Source organism: Hibiscus syriacus, unplaced genomic scaffold, assembly GCF_006381635.1.
Source record: "Hibiscus syriacus cultivar Baekdansim isolate YM2019G1 unplaced genomic scaffold, ASM638163v2 tig00117048_pilon, whole genome shotgun sequence".
In the NCBI taxonomy this organism is placed as follows: domain Eukaryota; kingdom Viridiplantae; phylum Streptophyta; class Magnoliopsida; order Malvales; family Malvaceae; genus Hibiscus; species Hibiscus syriacus.
The window spans coordinates 8,141,286-8,157,885 of NW_024063538.1; the positions used below are offsets into that span (position 1 = coordinate 8,141,286).

A 16,600-nucleotide genomic window follows, 5' to 3' on the forward strand; every position below is an offset into this window, starting at 1 on the left:
AAATTTAATAAGTATTTTATAATTTTAAAAAAAAATTAATTATAAAAAAATTACTTAAACATAATTCAATTACCTTTTATATATTTTACCTTTATTATAACCTAATCAATTTTACAAGAAAAAGCAATATATGTGTGTCGTTTCATCATGATATTAAAAGTATAAGACATATTATGTGATAAAGACAATATAAAAAAGGTTAATCTCAATACATTTTTAAAAAGAAAATGATTAGATCCATCAAAGATACATAGTATAAGGACCTTCTATGAAATTTGACCAATCCTTGTGCCTTTCTAGTCTTCAACTTTAACTCACGGCGTTAATAGATATAGCGGAATCTTCAAACAACGCATGAATAATTATTTTATTAATTTTCCTAATATTTTTTCCACAACCTTTTTTTGTGTGTTTTAACAAAAAAAAATCACATTCCTTAAAAAATTCACCTTATCATACACCTATTTCTAACTATTTGCTGATCTAACATCTTTTTTCAGGAGAGAGAATGAGGCAATGTGCACGGAATGCGCCTTTGGTGTGGGAGAGAAGGCACGTCGCATGAAACGTGCCTCCTACCTAAGGCGCGTCCTAGGAAACGCGCCTCCCTTGCTCGTCCTACGGCATACGCCTCCTTTGATTCGGCGGTTTTATGTTTATGGTTTTAGTTTAAAATGGTTTTAAGGTTTTGATTAGTGGTTTAGGTCATTTTCTTAGTGGTTTAGGTTATATTTGTATGGTTTAGGGTTTTTGAAGAAGTTTAAAATTAGTTGTATGTTATGATGTTTTTGTTTTTAGTTGTATGTTAGATTGTAAGAATTAAACATTTAATTGGAAAAAATACATAGATATAAAAAATAAAAAAGTTGAAATCACATTAATCAAAACTAAAAGGAAATGGAATAACATAAGATGATATGATTACATGAGTGGTGGTAAATGGTTACGTGATGATAAAATAGATGGAATTGTGGAATGAACTCTTTGCTAACATTGAATTCCTATCAAATATTTGAATGAAAATAAATGAGTGGAAAGAAATATGTTTCAAGAGAAGCTATCTCAAGTGAGATAAAATTTTGTTTCGAGTGAAATATTTCAAAATTTACGTTTCAATGGAAAATTGTCTCAAGCAAGATGAAACTTTGTTTCAAGAGAAACAATCTCAAAGGTTTATGTTTCAAGAGAAAATGTCTCAAGCAATATGAAACTTTGTTTCGTGAGAAACAATCTCAAAGGTTATCAATTTTGTTTTAAGTGAAACAATTTCCAAATTTTGTGTTTTGAGGGAAAATGTCTCAAGCGAGACGAATTTGTTTTGAAAGAAACAATCTCAAGTCAGATTAATTTTGTTTCAAGTAAAACAACTTTGAAATTTGTTCCGAGGAAATTATCTCAAGCGAAACGAAATTTGTTTTGAGGAAAAACAATCTCAAGTGAGGTCAACTTTGTTTCAAATGAAACAAATTCAAAATTTGCATCTCAAGGGAAAATGTCTCAAGCGAGACGAAATTTGTTTTGAGAGAAATAATCGAAAAGGCTTATGTTTCAAAAGAAAATGTCTCAAGCGAGACGAAATTTTGTTTGGAGAGAAACAATCTCAAATGTGATCAATTTTGTTTCAAAATTTTCAAAACTTGTGGAAAGCTGTCTCAAGTGAGACAAAAACAATCTCAAATGTCAGCAATTTTGTTTCAAGTGAAATAATTTCAAAAATTATGTTTCGAAGGAAAATTGTCTCAAACGAGACGAAATTTGTTTCGAGAGCAACAATCTCAATGATTTGTGTTTCAAGAGAACACATCTCAAGATAGATAAAATTTTATTTCATGAGAAAATTGTATCAAGTGAAACAAAATTTATTTCAAGCGAGATTGTCTCAAGCGAGACAAAATTTGTTTTAAGAGAATTTATATCAAGTGAGACAAAATTTGTTTTTAGATAAATTGTCTCAAGCGAGACAAAATTTGATTTTATATAAAACAATCTCATGTGAGATCAATTTAGTTTCAAGAAAAATTATCTCAAACGAGACGAAACTTTGTTTCAAGAGAAACAATCTTTAAGGTGACAGACAATTTGCTCCTGCATGTTGAGGAGATCTAACTGTATGTGGAAGATCTGATCTTTCACTTTAGGATGTCAGATATGTGGATGACATTGTTCCTTCATGTTGAGGACGTCTAGTCATCATCAAACTTTTATTTCCTGAAAGATCAAAATAATAAATGATACATTTATGAATGATTATCTTGAATGTTTTTATGGATGTCAAGATGAATTTTATTTCATGTATTTGGTTTGACTTTTATTTTGATAAAATTTACCCTTTGAATTTGTCCTCATGTGAGGAGAGAATGATTTCTAAGAAAAGAAATTTAGACGATGTCCTCGTGAGAGGAGAAAAATGGCCTTTGAAAGAAAATGAAATAAGGATTTTAGGAAAACCAGTCTTAGGAAAGACTAGATTGATGTTTTTAGACAGATGATCGTGAGAAATATGGAATTAGTTTCTCAAAAAAAGATTATAAAGGCATCCTCACGAGATGGGAAAAACTTTTTTTATTGCAATGCGATGATGAATGTATGATGAAAAGATGCAAATTTCATGTAACATGTATGTATATGCTGATGTATGTTTTCTTGATCAATGGTGGGAATGATTGCATGGGTAGTCTTCATTTTATCCCTGATTTGGTTGTTTTCACTCTTTGTTTGCACAAACGTGCATCATTGCAATTCTTAACTCGTGTCAATTTCTTCTTGTCCCAGCAAATTTTTGCCCTGATAAAATTGGCTTCCCTTTTCTGAACTTGCGTAGAAATCCAACAGAGTTTTCCTCTTGATGCCACCATCATCTTCGCCAGATTGTTTGAAAAGAGAATCTATCATTCCAAGCTTCAGAGATTGTGTATGCACAGTCACCCTGTATCAAAAAATCAAAAGGCTACTGCCTGGAGCTAATCACCACAACAATTGATGAAATATCAGACTGCCTAGGAGAGTCATGAGACACATCCATACAAAGGGTAATGGTTGGAACCTTAGAAACAATTGGAATTGAAGGTATTGGCTTAATGGCTAACATCGAATTCAGTCCTCCAAGCTTTGCATTTATTTTTAGAAAAAAAATCGTAAGGTATTGATCATTGACTCTAGTTGGAGCCATACAATGTGTCACTATGCCAAACTCAGTAAAATTCATAAAGATAAGAATTTTTCTTATCAGGTAAAACACAAATGAGGAACTATGGAGCTTCAGGAAGTTCAGATTGGGTTTCCTTTATCATCTCTTCAAATTCTTACCTCATGATAGTAAAGTTTACTCTGATTGGGCTTTTAACTCCTCTGAATAGAGGGTTTATCTGAATTAAATCTCGAATGATGCTCTTTGTATCATATCATGTTGATAAGTTAATAACAACTCATTGTTTAATTTTAGTTGACTCCACTAGTTTCTTGCTGTTAAGATTTTATTATTCATTCTGTGACAAGAAAACTTCGTCGCTTTTAACCTTTGTATGTCGTCAAGCACGGCCTTCCATTTGAGTGAAATTGGAATTTAGAAACCCTATATGATCGAATCATTAGTTCAGGGCCATAGTAAATGGTTCATAAAACATTTGGCAACTTACTCATCCCTTCATGTGGCTTCTGCCTTGATTGTTCAACCAGGGAAGCTCTTTGCATGGTGTTCAGAGCTTTTGTATAGCATTGCAAGGACACCAAAGAGCAAAGCTTAGTGGGGATATAAGTGGGAAACTTTGGCTTGCCATCATTAATGCATGGGAAATCACGAGAATAATGCAACTTGTATGTTGTGATAATGGACAAAATAGTCATATAGTAAGCTCATTTATCTCTGCTTCACCATTTTCAGTCGTCACCTTTCTGACTCATTGATGCCCGCTTAATTCAATGATATTGTACATCTGGATGATATGAGCCTCCAAAAATGCCCCAACATTCATCATTTCTTTCTCCAACATTGATTCTAAGCATGAGCTTTTGTGCTTGGGAGACATGTGTCAATTCTCAAGACCCACTCCAGAGAGATTGTCTTTCTTGAAAATGTTTTTCTTTTTTTTTATTTTCAAAATTTTGAAAAATATAAATTAAAAGAATTTTGAAAAATCTTTTATAAAAAATTTTGAAAAATATTACCCATTTCTAGGTTTCACAATTAAGACAAATCATAAAACAATATTACATTGGATATCAAAGAATTAATTACACTTTTAATCTTTCAGAAAATTATAGTTATTTGAAAATTGTCAAGATTAATGCTAACTTTGAGGTAGGGTTAAGTAAGGAAAGGATAAAATGTCTCAGGTTGTTGTCTTTGGTAAAAGGTTTGGTATTCTTGTTTCTTTGATATTCACTGATCTGATGGAGTAGCTTTTATTCTCATCTACTGGGGGTGTTCTCCGATTCTCATCTTTAATTAGCACATTCGGGTTATGCGATGTCTTGTCAAGGGATTTGTGAGATCGCCTCCTATACAACAGCTGCACATTTTTTTATATTCAAGCCGCCTTTTTAGGTTTTCAACTCGAATCCTCCTTTGGTTTCAAGATGTTATTCAAAATTTACGTCTTGAACCCCCTTTGTTATTTTTCTCTATCATGCATTAAGGATTTTAGAAAACCATTTGTAAATAAAAGACTAATCCTTATGGGCGGGATAAAATCTAAAGATATTATATTCTGTTTAGAAATCCATGTATGATTAGAAGGGACTTTTTAGGCACATATTGTAGGCTATGGTTCATTGTAACACCCCAACCCATATCCAACCCGGATACGAATCCGAGGTATCACATTGACTTTTCAAATTGTTTACTTTTAAAAGATAGTTGAAAATTTAAACTTTTTTTATATAAAACTGGTGGAATCCTTTAATCAAAGTATAGAAAGAAAATTCAAATTCCAACTGAAAGTAAAATACTTAATAATTTACATAAATACAGTAAAGTTCGTTCATAAAAATGATCAAAACATATCGAATTTAACCTATAATTACATGCCAACCATATTTAATACAACAAAACACATATTGTTCAATCTTTTCTGATATGATCTTCAGAAGGTTTATGTTGTCTTGACTCCTAACTTTAATATTCTTGCTTCTCTGAACCTACGTGTGAAACACTCACACGCTAAGTCGTTGACTTAGTGAGGCATATAAAATGTATCATAAAATATTACATCATTTAATCATATTTTAACTATTTCATACAATCATGTAAAGAAACTATAGAACACATCATATAACAAAAGCATAAGTGCACACACACACATATATATATATATATATATCCTCATCAGCATCATCATCATCATCATTATCATCATCATCATCATCAACATCATTATCATTGTCACTATCATTATCATTATTACAATTCATTATATCTTTTCTTTTAATAGCCCATGGAACATCATTGAGAACTTAAGGTATGTGAGTGCATTGAGGTTGTGCACTAATGCTGTCACCACAACTCGTATAAATAGCACCGAAGTGCCACATAGAAATGTCTCGAAGAACCACATAGTATTGTCTTGAATGACCGCATAAAAATGTCCCGAAGGACCACAGAGAAATGTCCCGAAGAACCGTGTAGAACCCTCGACTCTTGGCATACCAATTATACCCTTAACTCTCATATCACATAGTTATGGGCTTTACCTTTTGTACCATTTCACATAACTTATCACATAGGCATGCATTCACATATACTATTTTCACTTTTCAGATATTCATATAATCACGTAGTTTAATATCACATATACATATAAGCACATAGATCCTTATCAGCTAGCTTATAGCACATGTTCATATAATCTACTAGGTCAATAACACATAGCTTATATCATATTCTCATGTAATCACATAGATCACATAACACACAAGTTATAGTCACATAGCATATATCATGCATTTATGTATCACATAAGTAAATGTCACATATCTTATTTTACCTTTTCATGTAATCACATAGACCAAGTAGAACAGTGCATATAACACATATACATATGCTTGTATTCATGTACACATGGAAATCATATCACAATATACTAGTATTCATAAATCATAAAATCCAAATATTGGAAATAGACTCATCGCAAGTCTTATTTCCTATATTACCATATATTATAGTAGTATGCACTCACCTTGGCCTAACTTAGTCAAAGCAAAATACTTATAACTCTTGAACACTTTATGACTTTGAATCGTCTTGGACTTGCCTTCGTTCGATATTTATACATCAATATGATTGGTATAAATATTGTTATTCATATCATTATACTCAATCCTTAATAACATAAGCTAAACGAAGCACTTAGTTCAAAATTTCAATCTGAATAGTATCGGTACCCCAGGCACAGTACCGATACTTCCTTACTGCGGTATCGATACTTTATTTCAGTATTGATACCCTTCCTAGATTCTGGAATTCGTTTTATAAAATGGAACCGATACTTGTACATTGGTATCGATACGCCTGGTATCGATGCTACTCCTTCGGTATCGATACTCTTAAAATGATTCATCAACTTTTACATTATGGTATTGATGCTGCTCATCTAGTATCGATACCCAGACCTCGATATCACCTATTTTTTCTTTGAAGTATCGGTACTGCTCATCTAGTACCGATACCCCTTACCTAGAACTTGCTCGTTTCAACTTGAAATTTGACCAAACTCCCTTAAACCTTCCACTTTGACCTCTTCTCAAGCCTTTAAACTTAATGATACTTATAAAAACTAACTTATTTTACTCTAACACACTTAATCATCCAAAATCCCATAATTTCACTTGAAACTAAAAATCTTACCAAAAATTCAACATGTTCTAAATCTATTTCTAACACTTTAGATTTCTTATTTCAGCTTATGACAAGTCAAATATGACTTCAAAATCCATTTATTAACCTTTTCTCATCAATTCACTTAAAAACCCTTTTTCTTCAATCATCTGTAACTTGAAATTCTTTTAGTTTCTAATTCTCTTTTAGCTTCCTTCAGCTTTCCTAACACTCCAATAATCAAAACCAACTTAAAATGAAAGGAATAATCAATAGGAAACATAATCACCCTAGGTAAGAACTCACGGTAGAGAAGAGGAAGAAAGTTGAAGAAGATAGAGAATTCTACACTTCCGTATTACTCGTCTTCCCTATTCCACGTGTTTATAATACATTCCTCATAAATTTTTAACCCATTAATTGTCAAAATACCAAAATACCCCTTCCTCTTTAATTTTTGCTAAACAATCTTATATAACAATATTCCAAACAAATCCCTGAATTTTCCAATTTGTCTAAATTGACCATAAAATTTTAAAATCTTACACTTTGGTCACTAGCCCCATTTTTTAGGATGTTACATTAATGGTTATGAAAGAAAGGGATAAATAGGCTCAAACAAGTGTTTAAGGGTAATTGAATCAAGGATAAATTCATTCTAATGCCTTCAATCTTGTCTTGCTCGATTTGAGTATGCTTTTATGTCTTTTATGATCTTCTGGTGAATTGATTAGGAATCTTTAAACTGGTTGTATTTGATCAATCTTATGGCTTGAGGCTCAACAAGTCACTCATCTTGAAATACTTGATCCATTTTATTTCATTCTTCTATTTTTCTTTTTGCTTTTTTTCTTTGTTTTTTTTCTTCGCTTTTTCTTTTTCTTCGCTCTCTTTTTTTTATTTTTTTTTGATTTGATCTTTGCAATTTGCATTTGGTTCACCTTTCGATATCTTATCTGGATTAATGGTATTCACTCATGAGAGCAGATTTCCTTCGCCTTTCCCCCCAGTGTGGAGGGTGACCTTGATTAGGGTTGAATCAGAATAAAATATAATTTAGGCTCAAATGAGGACACAAAGGATATATATTTTCTCCTTTTGTGAAGGGATAATGAAAGAAATTCGTTCATCATTTCATACACAGAAGTCCTTGCAGAAGAGGTATCCCAGAGGGATAGATTTTTAGGATTAATACTATTCACATGAAAACCATGTAATTAATGCATAATAGAATTATTTCGAATTAATTTCCTTTTTCTGCTTCTTGCTTCTTGCTTCTAGCATGTCTCAATTGTTCAGGCTCATCTTAATAAAATTGATGCGAGATGCCTCACGTTGTGTCTTCTTGTAGGAAGGTCCACGTTCAAGTGAACATCTTGTACTCAATGCCTTCAGGTTTTATTGGTAGACAAAATGTCAATTTTACGTCTAAGAATATGATTGTGTGACTTTATTGGCTTAACGAAAGGAAAGGGTATGCCTTTTTTGTGTCTTGAAAAAGATAAAGGCAATATTTTCAAATCTCAAAGAAAGATAATGTCAAAATTTGGTATTTTGATAGTGACTATGAATTATTTCGGGTAAAGAATCAATAGGTTTTATTTTTGGTTTTAGATAGTATAAAAAAGGTCTAATCTTGCCATATGTCAAAAATCTATAATTCTTGAAGAACTAAAAGAATCTGTAATTCATTCGATATTCGAAGAAATACAAGATTAAAATCATTCAATTATTCAACCTTAGAAGGTAGCATAAATTCAATCATTAAAAGATTAAAAAATATTTAAGCAAATATTAAAGACAAAAAAAAAACAAGTTCAGACAAAACAATATTCTTAATGCAATTGCAAGAAAGCTTTCTGGTAGGTGCAAAGATCTTTTCTTCATTAGCATTAGAATGCCCCATCATTCTTCAAATGTCCATGCTCCTGAATTAATGAGATTCTAGACCTTTAGCTTCGATGCCCCACAATTTTCAGTGGTGTGCTATAAACTTCTTATATGATAGCTACATACCGCATCAACATCATAGACCTCATGATATGGGGACTCTTTTGACTTAGATTGGATGTGAATCACAAGATTCTTCTCAATTAGTATTGAAAGTAATTCCTCATAGGTCATTGGAATTGGATTAATTTGACTATTTTCTCATATCATCCAAGAGGCTCAGCCCTACGACCAGCTCAATAGGCTCCCACTGTACTAATTTCAGCTTCTTCCTTTAATTGTTCGAATCTTACTTCTATTGTTAATGTGGTGTCACGTGATTAGGACCACTTCAGCGAATCCTCCATGAATTAGTCCCCATGTTTTCATGAATGATGTATGTGAAAATGTTCAAATAAATGAAATGCAAGTGCGAAATGCAAAGATGCAGATGCAAAAAGTGTTGGTCCTAATGATGAATATCATAGAATAATTTTCACCAGAGATAAAAGTCTTCACATCACAAGATAGTCCATTTTACAAACATGCTTTCATTTAGACGTTGGGTCTAAAATGGTTAATTCTTCATCTCGGAGCTTCGTTCTTGAAAATTATTCCCCTCAAGCGCTCCATAACCTATCTCGCTTAATGCCCTTGCATTATTGAAATCATGCGTCACTCCTTGGTGATTATCAATAGAACCAACGTAGATAAGGCTCTACTACTAGATTACTTCTCAGATCCATGGATCATCTTTCTAGTCTCGAATGTTACATGATCTTCAAGCAAGTTTCCTTCTTGTACTCTCTGAACTTCTTTTAGCACTCGGTTTATGTCTGTGTACGCAACTGCTTAATTGAAAAATTTTAGCTCACCTTGTAAAAATTTTCACTTAAATATCCCTTTGCAGATCAACACTTTCACATTATATTATGTTGATGAAATGCAATGCAAAAAGATGAAAAATGACACAAAAGGAAAAAATGAATGAGTTAGTACAGGTAAGATAATCGATATATATAAAAGTGTTATTCAAAGATAAATATAACACCTACCCCCTCATGATATCTACCCGAACATGCTTTTATTAAATAACATTCCTACCCGGACATGTTTTCTACCCAAAATGATATATTTTCAAGAAATTGATCTTAACCACATATAATTTCTAGTTCACATGTTTTTTTTTCGAAAAGAATAAATATATTCTACAAACTTAAAGCAAAAGATAAATGTTTAGGGTTGTTCTTCCTTCTGTACACTTATTTCGGTACCTATTGATAGACAAATGTTCGGTATGGCTATACCTAAGGTGACCGTTTTACTTTTCACTACATGCATGGTTTTGGCTCTATGAGGAAAGGGTACTCGAATTGTCCTTGATGTCGGTGCCCCCTTGAGCTGTCAAACCCTCAATCCTAACCCATTACAGGCATAAATGGATCGAATTCAATTCAAGGGGATTCATTTCCTTATACCCATACGAGGAATAAATCCCTACGAAGGTATAAGAAATATGTATCTCAAGGGTTATTTGCTAAAACTCATGTGAAGAATACATTCTTACGAGAGTAAAGCATTCACCCCTACTTACTCGGGACGAAGCTCGGGTATAGAGCTTATGTCATGCAAATGCACGTGATGCATGTGAGGAGGAACATACAAACCTTTAACTCACACAAAAACAAAAAAACTTGACAGAAACCTTGACAAAGATGAAAACATAAATTAAAACATTAGAGAGATAAAAATACAAAAATTAAAAAAAGTTTCAATAAATGGATCATAAGCTAACTATAGACTCGAACTCATAATTTCCACCACAACGACAATATGTAAGCGACTTACAGTATGACTTTCTAAAGTATCCTCAGTTGAGTCGTCAAGCTGTTATAACCATTTTTTAAACAACTAAATTAAAAAAACAATTATGACTTTATTTGAAAAAAATGGGATTTCGAATTAATTTGAAAATTTTGAATTGAAGTAGCCATCAACCTTTGAGTTAGGTAGGTCGAATACCTAAAACGTCATTTAAAACAATTTTAAGGAAAAATCATTTTTTAAAGGAAAAATCATTTTTTAAAAGAAAAAATTGGTGTGTGTTTACTAAAACCTCAGCTTAACGGGTCCGGGAGTCAGTTACGCGTGGGAAAGAATAAGCACCCCACAACGCCCAAAATTGGTACCTAATCACTTACACATTGTCGTAAATGGTAGAAATTATAAATCGAATATAATGTTAGAATATGATCCATTTATTTAAAGTTTAATTAATTTACTTCGAATTAATTATTATGGAACATTCTTTAATTTGAAAAGAAATCACGGTATTTGCACATCCTCCAATCGGAAAGCTATCCCATTTATTTCTCTTTTTTACTATAAATGTCCCCTCCCAACGTTATCAAAAGCACAAATAAAATATAAATCGACTATCATTAATTGCATAAAATTAATTGCTATTTTAAAGAAACACGCATTGCATCATTTGAATAAAAACGAATTATTTTACATTTTTAAAAAAAAATAAACTCGATTTATTTCAAGTTCACATTTCGTTCGAATGTCGTATCGAATAGCACGACTTCAACCAAACAATGTTTTCCACTCCCATTTTACAAATAAGTGTTCTTAAAAATATTAGAGTAAATAAAGATTAAAAATGAATGAAACACACATTTTGTACAATAGTTTGAAACCAATCCCCAAGAGCAAAGAATATATACATACATAAATAATACAAATAAATATATAATATCTATACATGGTAAAATGCAAGGAAACAAAATCTAACTATGCAAAAATTAAATTATAAAAATAAAATAAGCATACAATAAAACACAATAATTAAGTGAATAAAATAAAATACTGAAAAATAAAAAAACAGAAATAAACAATGAGAACATTAAAGCAGGTAAATACTGCAATTAAATAAAGAAAATAAAAAAATAAATTTAAAAGTGCATAAAGTTAAATAACATAAATAAAATACAATAAAAATAAAATGTTAGTATCTAAGTTTTACTGTTTATATCGGACCATAAATAATACGAGTCATACCTCGAGATAGGTCGTTGCAAGATCGTACAAGGTTCGAACATAAAATAAATAAATAAATAAATAAATAAATAAAAGGTTAGCAGTTAGTAATTATCAGTTAAAAATGTTCGTTGTTAGAAAAGTTAACGATTAGAAAAGTTAGCGGTTAATAGAGTCTAGACCATAATAACGCAAATCATATCCCATATCGAATCACCACAAGATCGAATCGAATAATTCAAATAAATTAATAAAAATAAAATAAAATAAATAAAATAAAATAAAAAATTAATAGTTAAAAGAGTCTGAACCATAATAATATGATCATACCCCGGATCGAGTCACACAAGGTTGATTCAAATATGAGAAATAATAAATAAATAAACAAAATGATTAGAGTGCAAGAAAATAAAAGTCAGTGGTCAATATGCAATAATGACGAAATTAAAAATAAACAAAACAACATGTCAAAGTTAGAGTAAATAAGCTATAAATAAATGACCAAAATAATATGAAAGCAAAACAATGAGTCATAATCACAATAAATAAACAAAAAAGAAGCATGATAACCACAATGTAAAAACAAGGCAGAAGTGGAGAGACCTAAGTATGATTAACCCATAAAATGGTAGCCAAAGTAAGAAACATTATGAAACTGGGGACCTGTTATGCGATTAAACCAAACCCCCAATTTCCTGATGAAACACGTGAAAAATAATAAAAAAACAGGAAAACAAAACTTCTCTCTTCTTCTTCTACTACCCAACCACCACACCTAAGCCCCAAGACTAACGGCGTCGGCCGTCAAACCTTCGGTGGCCATCGTCCAACCCGAACGCCGACTAGGATACGGCGACCGACGAGAAGGGATGCCGAAAAGGCCACCCAAATCGAACTAAAAGAATATTTTATTTACCTCTCCTCCCCTCTCTTCATAACCGGCCGAAAAGGCCACCAGACGAACGGCCACCGGACTTCGTGGTTACTCGACGGCCCCCCACCACTAGCCGGTGAGGGCCACGAACCGAGGTGGAGGATTACCTCCTCCACTCTCACCCCTATTCCCACATACTCACGTCCAAAGAAAGAATAAACGAGGAAAAAAACTTTTCTTTTAGGATACAAAACATGGGGGTTTACAAAAAGGGCAGAGAAAACCGGGGCTGTTTCCTGCTTTTTGATTGGCTTTTAAAGCCCCACCAAATTACAAATGGATAATATTATATGTTTAGTCCCTGGACAAAATTAAGGTATTACAAGGTTAATTTGAGATTTGAATTAATTTTGGACTCAAATCATTGGAGTTTGAGTTTTAAGCTTTTTTTAAGATAAAAATTATTATATGTTTGAATTATTCATGTTTGATGCTCAATTTTATAAATTGAGGCATCAGTCGGATTTTTCTTAAATTAAATTATTGAGTTCTGATCATTTTATATTTAATTACGTTATATTTATATCTTTTTATTAATATATATTTAAAATTAAACTATTTCAAAAGTTATAGTAATTTTATATTTGAATAAATTCATAATCGAATTGGATTTATTAAGTTCCTATGATCCAATTAGATCTTTCAAATCGATATTTTGAATAAGACATGTTTAAAACATCTTCAAACAAAATCGAATTTTTTAATGATCTTATGAGATCGAAACAGGTCAAAAACCATTGAATCTAGATTTTGTACCCATCCCTAAGTTCTACGGTTTAATCAGTCCCATAAAATGGGAATAAAGAAATACTTATGGGACTGTACGTCAAAGAAACCACAGAGAAACAGGTTGAAAAGTCATATGAATCGACTTTTGGATAAAATTTTATTTGGTCCCCTAAATCAACATTGTAAAAGTCGAACCAATTAAATCTTTGGTTTTCAATTCAATGGGTTAGAGCATTTGAACTTTGGTTCGATACCAAGTTTAAATAGCAATCAGAGCTTTCATCATCTAACCTATTGTAAATCGGTTGGTTTGATTATATAGATTTTCACATGCTCTATTCGCCACTCTCTTTCCATTATCTTTTCGTTTTGGCATTCATGTTTCCTACTATTTTCCACAGTGATTGTATGATGAAACCAGACGGTTCAACGTGGATGCAATTCAATTTCGTTGTGACAAAAACGTTCTCGCCGGGTTCTTGTCTCGTGTTATAACCAAACTTAATGACTGGCTACAGCGTACCTTTTTCCTTGTCGAAAATACGCAAGCTATGGCATTTACCCTTTTGCAAAAGCAGTTCAGGCAACAAAATATCGGACAAGCACCAGCACAGAACAATGGGAGTTCTTCTTGAGAGACTTGCAAGCTGAGTATTGAAACTTCGGCAAGTGGTGCAGAAAATACTCAACTGCTTCCACAAATCCTGCAAGAATATTTTGGCGCAGGAGCAACACAGATATATGTTCACGACAGGATTAGGGTTCCTGTAACGTATCCAGTGAGGATCCAAAAGACGATTAATGAAAATCATTGCCAATGATTATGAAGAAAAAAGTATCAAATCCAGATACATACCACAAGAAAAAAAATGAAATTATTCAAACTGCATACCAATTTAAATTCAAAACAGCACATAAAACATCGTCTGAACAAAATCATGATGATCGGTTCAAGGAAAATGAAGTTCCAAATAATACAATAAGTGCAGTCACCATACAAGAAATAGAAACCTCATTGACTTTTATGTTCTAAAGCTTCTACATGGCATTTCACCAGAGAATTCATTTATTTAATTGTCCTTCACACTGCATACTCTGCAAATATAGTGGAAACAGCTCATGATATCCTTACTTGGACCACCAATGGAGGAAATCCTTGCGCCTGTTGATCTTCTTCTGCAATTGAAGAACTCCATACAGTAATGCCTCTGCCGTGGGTGGGCAACCAGGAACATAGATGTCAACCGGAACAATTCTATCACAACCTCTAACGACGGAGTATGAGTAGTGGTAGTATCCACCTCCATTTGCACAGCTTCCCATAGAAATTACCCACCTTGGCTCAGGCATTTGGTCGTATACCCTGCAAAGATCACAATACAATTGTATTAACTTAAAACCGGGAAAACAAACGGGAAATATGAAGGAAAGCAGGAAGAGTGTTTGAGTCTGTCAAGTCATCATACACAAAATTACAGAGAATCCCTCAAGCCAAGCAACAAAATTTGGGAAACACTACTAAGAATCATAAAATTCAAAGCAGAGAGTGAGATACCAGCAAGGGTAAAAGGATTATGGTTGCATTTGCTTCACAAAATCTCGGAGAAAAAAAAATCAAAATGCCATATCACATTAAAAAACAAAACTTCTCATGAACATTCCACTCTAGATTCACCATCACACATTTAGCCTATTGTCCTTATGAGACTAAACTACAAGCCAATAAGCCAGCTCACTCTAACAAGAACAAACCTTGACATGTATTAATATATTTGTAAAAATTACGAATCCTCTTCATAACACACAGTGTCCTGGTTAAATAACACAAATTTATCCAGGGCCACACAAGCTTGAGCTTCAGGTTTTACACACCAAGCTAATGGCATAAAAAGAATACAGAAAGAAACTGATGGCAGTCATAGTTCTTTACGTTTTTAACTCCAACAATTCACCCAAAATCAGAAGGAAAATGATATGTTGAATAGACAGTAAAAATATATATATAATCTTCACAATTTGAGTATCAAAATCGAACCACAATGTTTCTCATATAAGGGAGCATGAAAAGGGCATAATGTCTAAGAAAAAAACAGCCCCAGGTAGCTTTCAGTTCATTATCAACGAATCAAATACTCCCAAAAAAATCCATCAAATTCAGAGAAATAATTCATCACTTGAAAATTGCTCCCAGATTAAATCAAAGAAATTCAGCCACAAATCAAGTTATAAATATGCCCTTGACACAGATCAAATAGAGGATTCACGAATTAAATTTTGCAATTTTGCCTGCATATAATGACCCTAAAAACAGCTAGGTAGATTAAATAATATAGAGATCAAAATAGAGGATTGTTAAATTAAATATCTTGACGAAACCCTAAGAAATGAAATTAAATCATACTTGCGGAGAGCAGGGGCCATTTTATTGGTAAGGGTGCCGGCAACAATCATACAATCGGATTGGCGAGGGCTGGGCCTGAAAATGACACCGAAGCGATCGAAATCGTAGCGAGAAGCACCTGTGTGCATCATTTCGACAGCGCAGCAAGCGAGGCCGAAGGTCATTGGCCAGATGGACCCACGACGGGCCCAGTTCAAGAGGTCATCGACCTTGGAGATTACGTATTCGGCAGGCTTAGAGAGTCCGGTGGGAGGGCCGGATGTTGACGGCGGAGAAGGGCGGGCGTATGTGGATGGCGTGGCGGAGGAGGAGAGAGAAGGGGTAGCGGTGTGAATAGTGAGCGCACGCTGCGCGTAGAGTAGATGGGGAAGTCGACTGGCGGTCGTTCGGGTTAAAGCCATGGTACGGCGGCAGCCGGTCTGTGGAAAGTGTAGCGTTTGGCTTTGGAGAGGCGATGGATTTGAAGTTAATAATTTAAAACAACGAACTCTCTCGGGTTTTTGGTTAAATTAGCATCGTTTCCGTGGTTTGTTTCTGCCACGTGTGGGGTTAGAAGTTCATCACTCTATAGTTAGTTCGGGCCGGACCGTGACTCAATTTAGTTAAAAATTATATTAATTTATTATATATAAGAAAAAATTATATAAAATTATATTAACGAAAATTATTTAGTAAATAGTTGCGAGTGAATTGGTAAACAATTATATATAAATTCTTAATTTTATGTTCAATTTCAAATAATAATTTTTAATCT

General features: G+C 33.0%; 1 protein-coding gene across 1 annotated transcript; it reads right to left on the reverse strand.

The window, feature by feature from the left end:
* Positions 1-14,374: 14,374 nt before the first annotated feature.
* On the reverse strand, positions 14,375-16,314 carry LOC120197723 (NADH dehydrogenase [ubiquinone] iron-sulfur protein 7, mitochondrial-like). The gene is made up of 2 exons (XM_039199141.1): positions 15,847-16,314; positions 14,375-14,808 (listed from the first exon to the last, which is right to left on the reverse strand). The coding sequence occupies exons 1-2, from the start codon at positions 16,245-16,247 to the stop codon at positions 14,574-14,576; spliced, it is 636 nt and encodes a 211-aa protein (XP_039055072.1). The 5' UTR covers positions 16,248-16,314; the 3' UTR covers positions 14,375-14,573.
* Positions 16,315-16,600: the final 286 nt, after the last annotated feature.